The 15,176-nt window shown below is 41.5% G+C and overlaps 1 protein-coding gene across 5 annotated transcripts in view; it reads right to left on the bottom strand.

Annotated features, from left to right (window-relative positions):
* Positions 1–15,176, bottom strand: part of Specc1 (sperm antigen with calponin homology and coiled-coil domains 1) — a 266,251-nt gene that overhangs the window by 60,882 nt on the left and 190,193 nt on the right. For all 5 annotated transcript variants that reach the window (NM_001281818.1, XM_011249106.3, XM_006533656.3 and 2 more), the window contains 4 exons: positions 14,464–14,564; positions 10,181–10,262; positions 5,492–5,645; positions 222–324 (listed from right to left, as the gene is read on the bottom strand). In NM_001281818.1, the coding sequence (NP_001268747.1) occupies positions 222–324; positions 5,492–5,645; positions 10,181–10,262; positions 14,464–14,564 (440 nt within the window). The remainder of the gene's footprint in view (positions 1–221; positions 325–5,491; positions 5,646–10,180; positions 10,263–14,463; positions 14,565–15,176) is intronic.

The following is a 15,176-nucleotide window of genomic DNA, read 5'->3' as shown; positions in this document are numbered from 1 at the left end:
TGGGATGGATTGCAGACTGGCCTTCTGTCCCCACACCCTGGCTCTCCTCATTTGGGAGACCTTTGCATAGTACAATACACAAATATCATACCCTCCCTGGGAGTCATGGCTGAGAGAACAGAGATGACACTATATGCAAACCGGGCTACCAAACACATGCACACATGGGACACATCCAGGCACAGAACTACAAATGACCATTTGGCAGCACTGCCCCTTACCGCATAACCTTCTGTCTTCTTCTGACACCATTTCAGGAGTGCGTTACGCTTAGAGCCACCATACTCCCGGGCCAGGGCTGCCAGAGGGTCTCTTCTTTCAACACTGGTGATGAAGAACACACAGTTAAGAAAGATGCTGGTAGAATGGCTGAGTTTTTTGTTCGTTTGTTTTATTTTTGTAGTTTTTTGTTTTTGTTTTGTTTTGTTTTTCTGTTTCTTTTGAGACAAGGTCTCATATGCCCCAGGCTGGTCTTGAACTCCCTCTACAGGCAAGAATGACTCTGAACTCCTGATCTTCCTATCTCTACATCTCAAGTGCTGGGATTACAGGTATGCACTACCACATCTGGTTAGATGCTGACTTTTAAAATCCACAAATATATCAGAAATAACTATATAAGAAAAAGCCAAAATTTAGGTTTATGTAAACAGTACTCTAAAGAAAAGTACTCTAAAGCCAAATAAGTCACATTAAAAATACACTATGTCTCATGTTATAAAAGAAAACTAAACTGTACTCGACAACTGTATATCTGAGGATTTCTTTTTCTTTTTCCTTTCTTTCTTTTTTGCTGGAGAGGGGGGAGACTGACTGCTCTTGAACGGGCACAGGTTTTGTTCCCAGTACTACATGGCAGCTCACGGCTGCCTATAATTGCACTTCCAGAAAATTAGATATTCTCTTCTGGTTTCTTTTTCTTTTCTTTTTTTTTTTAAAAAGATTTATTTATTATTATATGTAAGTACACTGTAGCTGTCTTTAGACACACCAGGAGAGGGCATCAGATCTCATTTCAGATGGTTGTGAGCCACCATGTGGTTGCTGGGATTTGAACTCAGGACCTTTGGAAGAGCAGTCAGTTCTCTTACCCGCTGAGCCATCTCACCAGCCCCTCTTCTGGTTTCTGATGGCTCATGCATACATGTGGTATACAAACATACACATGAAATAAAAAAAATACATCTTTAAAATTTATTCATCTGGGTTTTTGTTCAGTGAAATACAATACCATTTGAGTACAACATGACTATACATGGCTACTCTTTAGCATGTAAACGGTAGAGGAAAAGGCAGAGTCAAACCTCAAACTAGGTGCTAGGACTAGAGAGGAAGGGAAAATTAGTAAAATAAAATGAAATGACTCAGAGTCTTTGCCCAGTTTCCATGGATTCTAGGCACAGGATGAGATGATATCACTACTTATAATATCTTAGCATCCTAACAGCAAATGTTTAGGAGGTCACTGTTGGTCTAGTTAAAATTATTCAAATGTTAAGAAGAGATTCAAGATCATACAGTGCTTCTAGCATGGGGTCATGGAGTCAGAAGTATACTGCTATAGGAGTTATGAAGTGTACTTTATTTCATAACGGAGAAAGAAAGATTCACCAAGGGCAAACAACTACAATGGGATAGGAATTATCAATCCACTCCTAAGGTAGATAGCTATCATTGAGACACCGACCCAAGAAGGTAGCAAGGTAGCATCCTTACAACAGTAAAAAGATAGCCAAGTATGTGCCAGTGAGCAGACAAATAGGTTGAGGTCCAGTCACACTCATAGAATATTCCAAAGTAAGAAAAGTTACAGCAATTATGTAATGTTACAGAATCCCAACTTACCATAGGTCCAAAGCAACAGGGCCAAGAGAACATAGGCTGCACCCTTCAAACCAATGGCCAGAACAAACTTTCTCTTTGGATAGCTTAGTCGTCTTAGTTACACGACGGAAAGCTGGTCAATAAAGGTCCCCCTGCCCATCCTTTCTTCCCTTTCCCAGCGTGGAGACAGACTTTGTGAAAGTTCTCCCCTGTATCTGACTAGGCCCAGGAAGAGATGAACACAGCTATCTTCAGCCGTCATTCACCAGCCAGATCAACAGAGGAGGAAACCCTGAGTCAGACACTACAACCAGAGCATGTGCTCAAAAGATATTTTACTGCCCTCCTAAAGCTCACCCGACACCCCACCTGCCCCGCCCTGGAAAAGGCTGTTTAGGTTTTTAACTAGCCAACCTTTTCTTTCAATCTCACACTTTGCACATTAACAACATTTTGTATATTTTTCTTGTTAATCTACTCCCAGCTTAGTTTACAAGCTAAAATTGTAAACCCTTTAGAGGAAAACAACAAAAAACGTTTATATGTGTGCACAGAGAGAATGTATTCATGAAGGTACACATGTATGTAGCACATATGTGGATGGTAGAGGTCAGTGTCAACTGTCTTCCATAACTGTTCTCCATCTTTTGACACAGGGTCTTTTAAGACACTTGGGGCTGGCTCATCTATTGGCTAGACTGGCTGGTGAGAGCTCTGGGGATCCACCACTGTCTTGCCACAACCCCCTGCTCTCCACACTAGGGTTACAGACAGGGCCAGGGGTGGGGATCCAAACTCAGGCTCCCATGCTCACACAGAAGACACTTTACCAGACAAGCCATCTCTCCAGTCACTTAATAAAATATGTTTTTCAATAATTTTAACCAAGGAATGGATGATTCTAGGTCTTAGAAATATAAACTAATATAGCAGTTTTTTAAAAAGTACTTGAAATATGCACTAAAAACTTTCTTGTACAATTTGCTGACTACCTTTCCATGTATATGGACAATTTATAAAATTAAGCCATAGTGACCACACCTGGAATTATGTCATTCTTTATAACTGAACAATTAAACTAAATAAGTTTCTTGATAAATGAGAAGCCAACAAATTTACCATTAAAAATACTTAAAATATAAGTGGCTAGGGAGATGGTTCAGTAGGTCAGAGCACCTGCTATAAAGGCAGAGGACCTGAGTCAAAACCTGCACCAACATAAAAGGCAGATAGGGTCAATCCTGCCTGTGATGCCAGTGTGGAGAATGGGGACAGATACCTCCTAGGGCTTACTAGCCACTCAGCCAGCCTAGCCAAAACGGAAAGCTGCAAGTTCAGCAAGAAATTCTATGTCAAAAAAAAGGTGAGGAGCAAGAGAAGAACATTATATGTCACACAAATAATAGTAATAATTAATAATAAAAAATAACAAGATATTTAATAATAGAGGTTAAAATTTTTTCTATTTTGAGACAGGGACTCATCAGGTATCCAAGACTGGCCTTGAACTCCTCATCTTTCTACCTCAGCTTCTTCTAGGCATAATTGACTAAGCATAGCTACAGATTAAATTTCTAATGCAAAAATTTCAGGGCTGGCAAGATGGTTCATCACTTGCTGAACTGAATCCAAACCTTGTTGATACTTATGTGGTAGAAGTTGTTCTCTGACTTTCACATGCACACTGTGGCACATGCTCTCACAAAGATAAATGCAATTTTAAAAATCTAATATCAATAACATGAATGTATAAGATATGACTTTAAAATCACTAACTGACCTTTTATGAAGAAAATGTATACTATAATATTCTACCTTTGAGTTTATGGCATTGTTTTGAGAGTATCACTAATTCTGGTTCTTCTAATCTGTTTCTATCAATTAACCTGAAGATAGTAGGATGATCTGTATTTGGGACTTTTATAAACCTATTAAAACATCTGACTTTACCTATTTGGAATCAAATATCAGTTACATTCCAAAGATACAGGATCTGAAAATATTCAGACTCACAAACTTTCATTCAAGACACACATGGATGATTACAGTACTATAAAGCTCTTATCCCTGAAGGAGACAGTTTTGTAGACTCATCTAGGGTGAACTGTTATGTAGAACACAAGGCAAGGCACTGGGAAAGATACCCAAACATAGAATGAAATTACACATCCAAATGAGTGGAAGACATCCAAGTGGGATTTAAACTTAGTTAGGCCCTCCTCTGCTTTCATGGGAGATGCTCTGGCCTATTGAGCCATCTCATATTTACTATTTTTGATGGTAAATTCATTAGTCTTCCATTTATCTTGGAATGAAGGGCTAAGCCATCACTGCGGATGAGGGGGATGAAGCTAAGCTTCAGACCCTGAAGAGCAGAATGCAAAGTGATGACTACTCCAGGGGTTTCTGAGAGGGCTGCAGTAGGACACCAGGTGCTTCATTCAGAAGACTAACAACATGGAAAAGAAGGAAGGACTCCGGAAAGAAGGGAAACAAGAAATGCATTTGTGGGATGTTGGCCAAGGGCACCAGCAGGGAGGAGGTAGTAGAACCATGGACATAAAGATGGGCTTTTGGCAACCACCTCATCAGCCCCACTGTTCATTCCCTCCTCTGCTGCATGCTACACGTCTATGCTAACATCCCTTTAAACACTGATCCTAAAACGTCTCTCTAATCCTCTTTCTATGCCACTGTGTTCTCAATAATCTTGCTTAAATAGCAGGTCTGCTCTTAATCACTACTCAAAAACAAAAACACAATACCACAGTCTTAGTGGTTCCCCACTGCTTTACCAAAATAAGTATGAAGCTCTTTTTTGGCAATGCAGACTGTTTGCAACAGGGCTCCAGCCTGCCTTTCCGGCTGTAACTCTCCAGCTGTCTACCTGGAGTGGCTGGGAGCCTGCTGTATGTCTGTCAGGGCCTTCTAAAGGGCCTATCATTCACAGCTACTGGCAGAGACCCCACTCTTCTCTAGGATCCCTGATCCACCACCAACCTCTCAAGTACTTTTGCTTAAACTTTAAAGATGTATTTATTTACTTTATGGATATATGTGTGTGCCTGAATGTATGTATATATGTGTACCACAGAAGTACATGTGCTCCTGAAGGTCAGAAGAGGGTGGAGAATCCCCTGGAAATAAAGTTTTAGGCACTTGAGAGCCATCTGATAGGGGTGCTAGGAACTGAATCTGGGTCCAGCAGCAAGTGCTCTTAACCACTAAGCCAACTCTCCAAGGCCCACTTTCCTTAAACTTTAACGCTCTAAAAACTTTATCTTTATTGGTGTGTGTGTGTGTGTGTGTGTGTGTGTGTGTGTGTGTGTGTGTAGCACTGTGCGCCAACGCATGCGTGTGGAGGTTAGAAGACAACTTTGTAGAGTTGGTTCTCTCTTGTATGTGGATTTGGGTGATTGAATTCAGGTCATCGAGGCTTGCGTGACAAGAGACTTTATTCATCAATACATCTCAGAGCTCCTGCTTAAAAAAGGTACAGTCTTTCATTTGATTTTGGCCCAAATCGCTATGTAGTGTCATCTTAATAGACTTGTTGAAGGTGTGTTTTACATCTTAATTGCTGTCATTCAGAAGTAAGCTGACTGTGGATGAGAGAGAAGGAGGCAGACCATGTTCATCCCATTTCTCATACTTTAAAATTCAGTACCTGAGCTTGCTTGGCTTCAGACCCCCGGTGGACGCACTCAGCAGTCTGGTGTTCCCAAAGCCCAGGGAGGGGGGTCTGCTCAGGGACTCCAGTGAGGGACTCTTTCGGAGGTAAGGGTCTGACTTCCGGTCCTCGGCCCTTCCCTTCAGCAGATCTGTATGAATAAATAACATTGTCACCTACTTCTAAAGGGGAGTAATCTGGTTATCATACTTTATGCTCAAGTACAAAGACATATCTACATAAATATGTGCATATACTCACACATGTACATATTTTTTTTCTTTCTGGAGTAATAAAAATGAAATAGGGACATGGTATCTTCTATCTCCAGGCAGGACCACACACACACTCTGTAAAGCCTTGGGCCAGTGTGGATAGATCAGCTGTTCAGTGCTTACTAAACAACCATGAGGGCCTGAGTTCAGACCTCAGCAAGCGAGGTGTCCTGTGCACATCTGAAACCCCAACCCCAATAGGAATGAATTTCTGGTGCTTGCTAGCTCACAGCTTAGCCAAGAAAATAAGAACCTCAGACTGAGGGGGATGCGTCTCAGAAGGATTAGGTGGTGAATGATAGAAACTCTTTTGACCTCTTCCTATGTTCACAGATGCACACATCTACATTCACACAAATAAATAAGCAAATAAAAATTTAAAAAATCTTTTAAAAAAGGATCTAGTTGAACTGCAGAAATGATTCTGTGGTTATAAGCACTGGCTGGGTTTAATTCCTAACACCCAGCTAATGGCTCACAACCATCTATAACTCCAGTCCTAGGGGGATCCAACATCCTCTTTTGGCCTCCTCAGGTACCAGGCACATCAGGCACACAGACAACATGCAGGCAAAACACCCACACATGCAAGAGAAAAAGAAAAAGAAAGAAAAGCCTAGTGCCAAAGTAGCCCTTTGTTCAAAAAAAGATTATTAATTTTCACACAGTTATCAAAGTATTAAGTAAAGTAAGGGCCTTCTAAGAGCCTTGTGCAATTGGCCCTTTAGGACATCTACTCCTCTAGCCCAGGCTCTAGCTAGTGTGTCTGCTTTATGATATCACAGAGAAAAAGCTGGTAGGAAAATGTCTCATGTGACTGTCAGGTAGCAGCAGACGAAAAGCTGGAAAGCAAGAACAATTGCCCACATAAGAAAAAGTTGTTTCAATTACAGACTTATAGTTCACTAAAAACTGAGCAAAAATATTTTAAAAGGCTCCTTTCTGCTCCTTTCATATTAGCATTAGTGAAGACAGGTACTAGAATGAGCTGAATTCTCCAGATTTCTCAAAGATTATAAAAGCAAAAACAAGCAAAAAAAAAAATGCTTAAGGGTGGTGTATATAGGGTGGAAGCTGGAGCTATGAGGCTCAGGTGATTAGCTGCACATCACAGGACAGCTGGAGCCACCTTCTGTCACCCTCAGTCACAGAAGAAAACAGTACCTCTTTAGCTAATAGCCATCAATTATGGGCATGATGTTGGGGGTGAGGCCAATTAGGTCTGAATAGCAGAGAAAAACAGTTCTACATCACTGAAGCGAACAACAAAAACAGGACATTAATCTGCAGTTGGGATGACCTCAGTGTTGACAAGCAGTTGCTGGAAATGGCTGGAAGCAAACAGTTTTCACTATGCAGTCCTTTATTACAGTAAACAGAATCATCTCTGGGAGACAGGTGCCTAGGGGGTAAGGAAGGAGGAGGCCAGTCAAATGAGCTCCACAGCAGTAATTGTGGCCTCAACTTTATTATTTATCTTGTCAATCAAGAGAATGGTTCTTTAGATAATTAGGAAATTTGGAAATTGGTAGAACACCCTCAGAAAGACATAAAAATACGATCACCCACAGAGTACAGTAAAATAGTAAATTTTATGTTGTATAGCTTTTACCACAAGATTAAAAAATTCACCTAGCACTGTTTGAGCAAGTAAGTTACTCCCTATTTCACACTGCATAATGAGCGTGTGCTATATTACATAATGATGCAGACAGGTTTCCAATCTTCTGTTTTGGCCTCCACCCTTCATTTCTGGGAAAGAGTTGCTCAGACTTGAATGCTTTTAGGTTGCAGCCATACTAACTCCCCAAGCCCTGGGTACTTAAGAATGTATTAAACCAGTTCTGCCTATACTTTGTAAATGGAACAGCAAAGGCAACATGACAGTGCATCTCTTTACAACAGCATGTATGAAATCTTTAAAGCTCGCTGTAAAGGCCTACTGCTCTCTCTCACACACAAATCCTTTGACAATCTCTCTGTGGGGCTAGAGAGAGAGCTTAGGTTAATACTGGCTGTTCTTGCAGAAGACCTGAATTCAGTTACCAGCACTTACATAGCAGCTCACAGCTGTCTACACCAGTTCTCTGGGGTCTGACACTTTCTTTTGGCCTCCCTGAGCACTGCATACATGTTGTGCACACATGTACACTAAGGAATACACACACATTAATGATAATAATAACAACAACAACAACAACACTATGCTCAAGGCCTATATTATACCGTGGGTGAAGGTGCTTGCTGCACACTATAAACCATGTGAAAATAACAGGAGAGAAACAACTCTACAAAGTTGTCTTCTGACCTCTACATATGTGCAGTGGTATATGCATAGCTACACATACAATACACGCATGTACAATAATAATCAATAAAATTAATAACTCCACCCTCATTGTCCTTGACGGTATTCCTGCTGGTCATCCAAAACTATGATGGAGATGTGCAAAGATAATATTATTAACATTCTTTTTTGGCCTCCTGACACAGAGGTCACTTTACAACCTGTGGATCCAGGAGTAATTCTGACTTTCAATGTTTATTATACAGAAATTTCAAAAGCTATAGCTGCCACAAATAATGATTCCTCCCATGAATCTAAACAACAAAGTGGACTGCTCTCTGGAGAGACGCAGCACTTGAGATGCCACTGGGAACACAGTAATCCACGGGAGGAGGTAAAAACGTCAACCTTAATGCGAGTTTGGAAGCAGTGGCCGCAGCCCTCAGTGGTGACTTTGAGGAGTCCCAGACATCAGTGGTGGGGATCACTGCAGATGGGAAAATGGCAAAGACACTAGATTGGCACAGGAGCCCAAGGAGGAGACTGAACTGCTGCCATCACAGGAGAAAATGTTAGTGGGTAGTGAGTTGTTCCTTATAAAGGAGCAAAGAAAGCCATTTCTTGAGAAAGAATCTCTGCCTGCTGAAGGTGCTGTGAGCACTGAAAATGGTAACAAAGGATTTAGAGTATGGTGTAAACTCGGGAAAGCCATATTTTGAAAGAAGTGACTCTAATTTTGAAAGAAATGCTATGTGGGAAAAAACCCTTGCGAAAGCCAAGGTGAGGTGACACAGTAAATGTCACTGGTAAGAACTGCCACCATTATCCCAGCTTAGCAAGCACTACCTGATCTAAATCGGTAGCCATCAACATAAAGGCAAGACCCACTGTCTGATAAAAGATGCTAAATTGCTGAAGGCGGAGATGACTATCAGTGATAAGACACCATTATTAAGCAAGCTATGTGTAGTTTTAGATGTAATGATATTGCATACCTAAATTACAACACAGAGCAAGCATAAATTTTTCTTCTTACTTCACTGTGGTATTAGTTTGGTTCCAGTCCCTTGCAGACAACTAACATTTACTAGACCAAAAGCGCTGTTGTTCTTTTTTTCTGAGCATATCAATAGGTTCAGCAGACAACAGCAAGGAACGTGACTAACAACAAGTATTTCTATGATGCCCACGACATACCAGGCAGTATCCTCAGTGTTTTAAATGAATCAGTTCAATCCTTCAAATGACACTTTGAAGTAGGTTCTTCCTTTTCTTTTTTTTAGGATCAATTTTAAGTTAAGTGTATATGTGTGACTGTAAGTTTATACACATGAATGCAGGTGTCCCTAGAGGCCAAAAGAGGCTGTCAGACCCCCCGGAGTTACAGGTGAGCCACCTAATGTGGGTGCTGGAAAGCAAACTGGTCCTCTGCAAGAACAGGAAGTGTTCTTGACCACTGTGCTTGCTATCTTCCCAGTGTCAGAAATGTTTCTATCTTAAGACATGACGAAAGCAAAACACAACAAAGCCAAAGCTAGATAGAGGGGAGTGGTAGTGCCAAGAGACTCAAGGCCAAGCAGGGCTTTGCTTACTGTCTTTTCATTGGCGATACCTCTGCACCATCAGCACAGGAGGCTTGGCAGGAATGAAAATGTGACTAATGAGACCTCTGCCTCACTGTCAGGATTTGAGTTTGAAAAGGATACAGTGCAACAAGAGGAAAGAATGATTCTCAGAGGCAGCAAGACCTAAAGATGGTGCATTTAAAGACCCGAGATATCAGCAGACAAACACAAAGCCAGACAAGGGCTTCTGCATAAACATAGTTACTTTTTTTTTAAGAAGAGAAGATATGTCTTGAGATTCAGCTTATTAAAAACAATACAAATCCAGGCAAGTTGGCATGTCTCTTGCATCCACGCACACTGAGGAGGGTAGCAAGCAGGAGATCCTCCTTCTAGCACGACCTGCACATTTGGCTCTAAAGGGCACAATGTGCACCCCGAGGGGATGAAATCAGCAGAAATAAACACCACCAATTAGTTTTCCAAGTTCAAGTTCATGCAACAAAAAGTGAACACCACTAAAACAGGCCAAAAGTAGTTGTGTTTTCAGTCAGTTTACCAGAGAGGGGAAGGTCCGGCAGATCCAAGCGCTGAGACGTCCCTTTGCTGGCTGGCTTCATGCTGCTGTATGTTGAATGTCTCTGTCAAAACCAAAGGGCACATCAGCATGAAGAGCTTTCAACATAAGAACACAACACAAGTACACGCTGCTGTGCCTGCACACAATTCCTAAGCACCTCAGAACACCCAGGAGGCTTTGAAAATAACATACTAGTTTAACAGTAACAAGCCCAACAGGCTTAGAACAAACAATGAAAGATAATCCCCAGTTCCCTTCCGCCATGTAGTTCTCTGTCCCACAGGCAACTGCTTTATGAACATATCCTTTCTGGAATATTCTATACATTCGCAGAGATATATGTAAAAATAATTTTTTTTAAGTAAAGTGGAACAGCATGCCTGATCTCAGCACTGGGAATGCTGGATCCTCTGGATCTCCAGGGCAGGAGACTCATGGAGTGGTGGCAAGGGAGGGGTGCAGAAAAGGGAGGGGAGATTGCTGCCCAGCCAATCTAGCCAGCTGGTCAGTTCCAGGGTCATTGGAAGACCTGATCTCAAAAAATAAGATGGAAAGCCAAGAGGAAGTCACTTGATGTTGACCTCTGGCTTCACATATATGTGCACAAATATGCACATCTACACAGACATGATATGCCACATATGCACATACTACACACACACACACACACACACACACACACACACACACACACACACACCTACCTTTTGGTTTTTAATGATTAATGAGTATATGTAAAGGTGATCTATTTCATATAAACTACCTACCTTGTCTATAAAAACACAAATGTTAGCATCTATTAGACTTACTTGGTGCCATTTGGCTTTGTTTGTTGAATACATCTTGGAGATAATTAATTCTATGTTGGCGGCCTGGAGCTGCACTCCTGGTAGATTCTACCAGGCTATATCCACCACCCCGACAGGTTCACATGAGAACTGCAGAATGAGTGGCCGCACGACCCAGAGGGTCTTCTGCAGCCTGACTGCTATTAACTGCCACGTGATCCCCTGCACTTCAGCTGCCTTAGCCAGAAAATGATGTGTCATCAATAGTGCCACGGAGATTGCTGGGAGGGTTTTTAGATGACTAAAGGTACATTCAGAATAATACAAGCAGATCACTGCACACGATGATCATCTCATGGGTTAGCCGCTATTGTTTCCATAGTTCACTGGCCCCACCCTCTATGAACAGCAGTACTGACCTTGATACTGGTGTTATGAACACTGTTTATACACATGTTATAAAATAAAGAATTCTCTTAAGAATTCTTTATTTTAGGGGTCTGTTTCTACTTTGATATTAAGCATGAAATGTATGCTTCCCAGTGATCCTCATAAGTAAAATTGTAGAATATAATTTTCAAAAAATGTTTTTGAAGTCAGCATGTGAAGCAAAAGATTCCTAACAATTTAGCCTTATAAGGAAACATCTGAGATTTCACCACGAAGTATGATTACTCGCACTAAATCAGATTAAAGAATTTCCCAGAGAGGAGCTGGAAGTATGATTCAATGGTTAAGAACAGTGGCTACTCTTCCAAAGAAACCAGATTCTATTCATAGCACCCATATGGCAGCTTGCTACCACCTGTAACTCTAGGTACAGAGGATCTGATAATCTCTTCTGGCCTCCAAAGGCAGTTGGCATGCCCATGGCACAAATAATGGATGCATGGTTAAAACCATCCATTCACATAAAAGATTTTTAAAAACATATTTGAGAGAGAGAGAATGAATGAGAATACACATGAATGAATACTGGCACCTGTATGTCATAATTAGGAAAACACAGCTTACATAATTGTGCTGGCTACTTTTATGTCAACTTGACATGAGCTAGAGTCATTTAGGAAGAGGGTAGCTCCCATGTAATTTTTAATGGGTTCTTTTTTATTGTTGTTTGGCTGGTATTCATTTTCTCAATCGAATTTATCACTGTTCTTTTAGAATCTATGTCTAATAGAATCAATATCTGCTAAGCCTGTTTCTGTTTTTCTGGTTTTTTGGTTTTTGGCTTTTTTTTTAATTGTGGCTTTTAGTCTTCCAGTGTCATCTATTCTATGTGCCTGGAAATCTATGAACTGACTAAAGGACTCTGTATTTGAAAACAAAGATCTATCTATGCCAGGTGGTGGTGGCATAGCACTCAGGAGGCAGAGGCAGAGGCAGGCACATTTCTGAGTTCAAGGCCAGCCTGGTCTACAAATCAAGTTCTAGGACAGCCAGGGCTACACAGTGAAACCCTGTTTCGAGGAGAGGACAGAGGAGAGGAGGTGGAAGGGGAGGGGAGAGAAGGGGAGGGGAGGAGAGGGGAGGGGAGGGGAGAGGAGGGGAGGCAGGCAGCTGTAAGGTAAGGTTCCCATATGAGGTACCTTCCTGAAAAGATTTAAAGTCATGAAAGAAACACAGAAAAATATTCTCTTCAGTGAAAACATTCCAGGAAAAAAATTATCTCTTCATTAAAAGGTAATTATGATGTTATAAGATAAAACCATAGCTTAAAAAAGTCAGACATCTTACATTTTTAAACAATATTTTTTTTTAAATGTAAAGTTCCATGTATGTGTGTGGAAATATGCATGAGTACAGGAGCCTGCTGAAGAGGCCAGATACATTAGACTTCTGGAGCTGGAGTTACAGACAGTTGGGAGGCTCCATATGAGTGCTGGAAATTAAACCTGAGTCCTCTATAAGAGCAGTAAGTCCACCCACCCACTGAGCCTTCTCTCCAGTCCCTAGTAGAAGCACTCTGTTGTAAAAACAAAGATTAAGGAGAATATATATCAAAATGGTTTTTGTGTTTTGGTTTTTCGAGACAGGGTTTCTCTGTAGCCCTGGCTGTCCTGGAACTCACTCTGTAAACCAGGCTGGCTTCGAACTCAGAAATCCGCCTGCCTCTGCCTACCAAGTGCTGGGATTAAAGGCGTGGCCACCACTGCCCAGCTCAAAGTATTTTATAACCAGTAAACAACTACAACATATAGAAAAGTGGTCAGCGCAAAGATAAGTACATAAATGGAAGATGAAAGCAACATTACACAGTCACACATGAAGAAGTAAAACCACAAAAGTCAAACTGAGTCCCACCTCTCCTGCTAAAACCTTTGACAGTTGCACAGAAGTGAAAACTCTTGGGAAACCGCACTTTTCTATGTGAAAGACTACATGGAAGGGTAATGCATCTATCAAGTGCTTCAATACGTGAGGACAGAGCCAACCCATCTCCCTTCTTTAGTAACACACTTCCCTTTTCTAGGAACCAATTTCTAGAGTTCTAAGAACTAGCGCCCTCAACCCCACTGCGGTCCCTTTGCTCACTACTCTAAAGACTGGAAAGATAAAGGGTATTTTTTCTAAACTCCTTAAAGCTTGGTTCATCGTGTCACTTGGCTTCTGTGACACAGACACATTCTCAAAACTCTAGAAGTTGCCAGGAAGGTGCAGCGGCCCTTCTGCTGCTTCTGCTGGCTGTGGAGGCACTTGCTTTCCTGTAGCAGAGGCTCTGGTTCTGCCACACAGCTCTATGGGTAGATGGAGCATGTGGTTTGCTGCTGTGGATGCACATGTTGTTGTGCAGTCCTGAAGCTGATCTTAGGTGTTGATGGTCACAAGCACTTAGTGAAAGATGTTCTGAATCAAAACAGCAGAGTGCGTTTAAGGGCCAACTTGAGATGGTAGAAAGCCTTTCCCATGAGCTCACCAAGGCTTTAGTCACCTCTTCCAGCCCTTGAAGTACCAACGCCCCTGAACTAAATTCCTTTCTGCTAACTAAAGCAATTTCCAACATTTTGAAATAAATCCTGATGTGCTTTCATACAAAAATAGTTCCTCAAGAGGTCAGAAGTTTGGATAGGGACCTTCACTGTATTGTTTTGTATTAAGTTAAATCCACAATGCCCGAAACAGCCATCAAGAGTGACTAAGTAACTGCATATGTTGCAGATGTGGCCTTTAAAAAGAATGACCAAAGATTAACATTTGAAGTTCCTTCCATACATTCCTTCACTTGATAGACAGAAATTCATAGAGCTCTACTGTGATGTGATTACTGTCACCCATTGCTCTAAGCAATAAATCTAGTAGTGAGCCAAAAGCCAAATGTCTGTGTTACAGGCCTTCCATTCCAGTACCAGAGTGAAATGAGGACTGAGTGACATACTTCCCGATTTCCCAGTCCTGCTGCTTCACAGGCATGCACTCCTATGAGTAAGGAACACCCAAAGGTTACACAAGAGCTGCTGCTGTGGTCTTCTATACCTGCATCGGAGAGACAGCAGCGGCAGGAGCAGTCCTCACTGGGATTCCACTCAGGGGGCTTCTGGGAGTCTTGTGGACAGAAATACTCTGGCCAGTTCCACCTGCCAAGAAGAGATTGGAACATAAATACGTAAATTCAGTTCAAAACTGCATATAATGGGTTTTGATCTGTTTCCCATTGTTGGTGACTTAAAAATCTCATGATGAGTTGGGTGTGGTGGCATAGGTTAGCCCCAGCACTCAGGAGAGGGACAGAGGTCAGCCTGACCTACTTAGGAAGCTCTAGGACAACCAGGGCTACATAGAAAGAACTTGTCTCAAATAAAAGAAGACTCTCACATACTAGGTAGAATGGTTCATTATGCTTTTCTCCTCTGACCATAGCTGGTTTGAGAAAAGGAAAGGAGAAGGGTCAGATGAGTGACAGATGGTTTCAGATACCAATATTGGAGCAAGAGGAAGGAAATACATGATGAGGTTTCTCTTGGGGGAAACAACAGGAACATTAATCTACAAATCATTATTGATGTATCATGCTCTTTTAGAGACTGACTCACTGTGTTTTCCTGTCTCCCAAGATGTGGAGTCTAATCTTAATCTAAGTAATCTAGAAACTATTTTAGCAGAGACAATCAATTCATCTTAGAATTAGCCACTGCTTCAGTCTTCCAATATAATGCACATTTGTGGCAGTCAAAAAAGGAAGTTATCAA

Source organism: Mus musculus, chromosome 11 (assembly GCF_000001635.26).
Source record: "Mus musculus strain C57BL/6J chromosome 11, GRCm38.p6 C57BL/6J".
NCBI lineage: Eukaryota > Metazoa > Chordata > Mammalia > Rodentia > Muridae > Mus > Mus musculus.
Note: the sequence above shows the minus strand (reverse complement) of the source record. Positions and strands in the feature narration are given on the sequence as shown.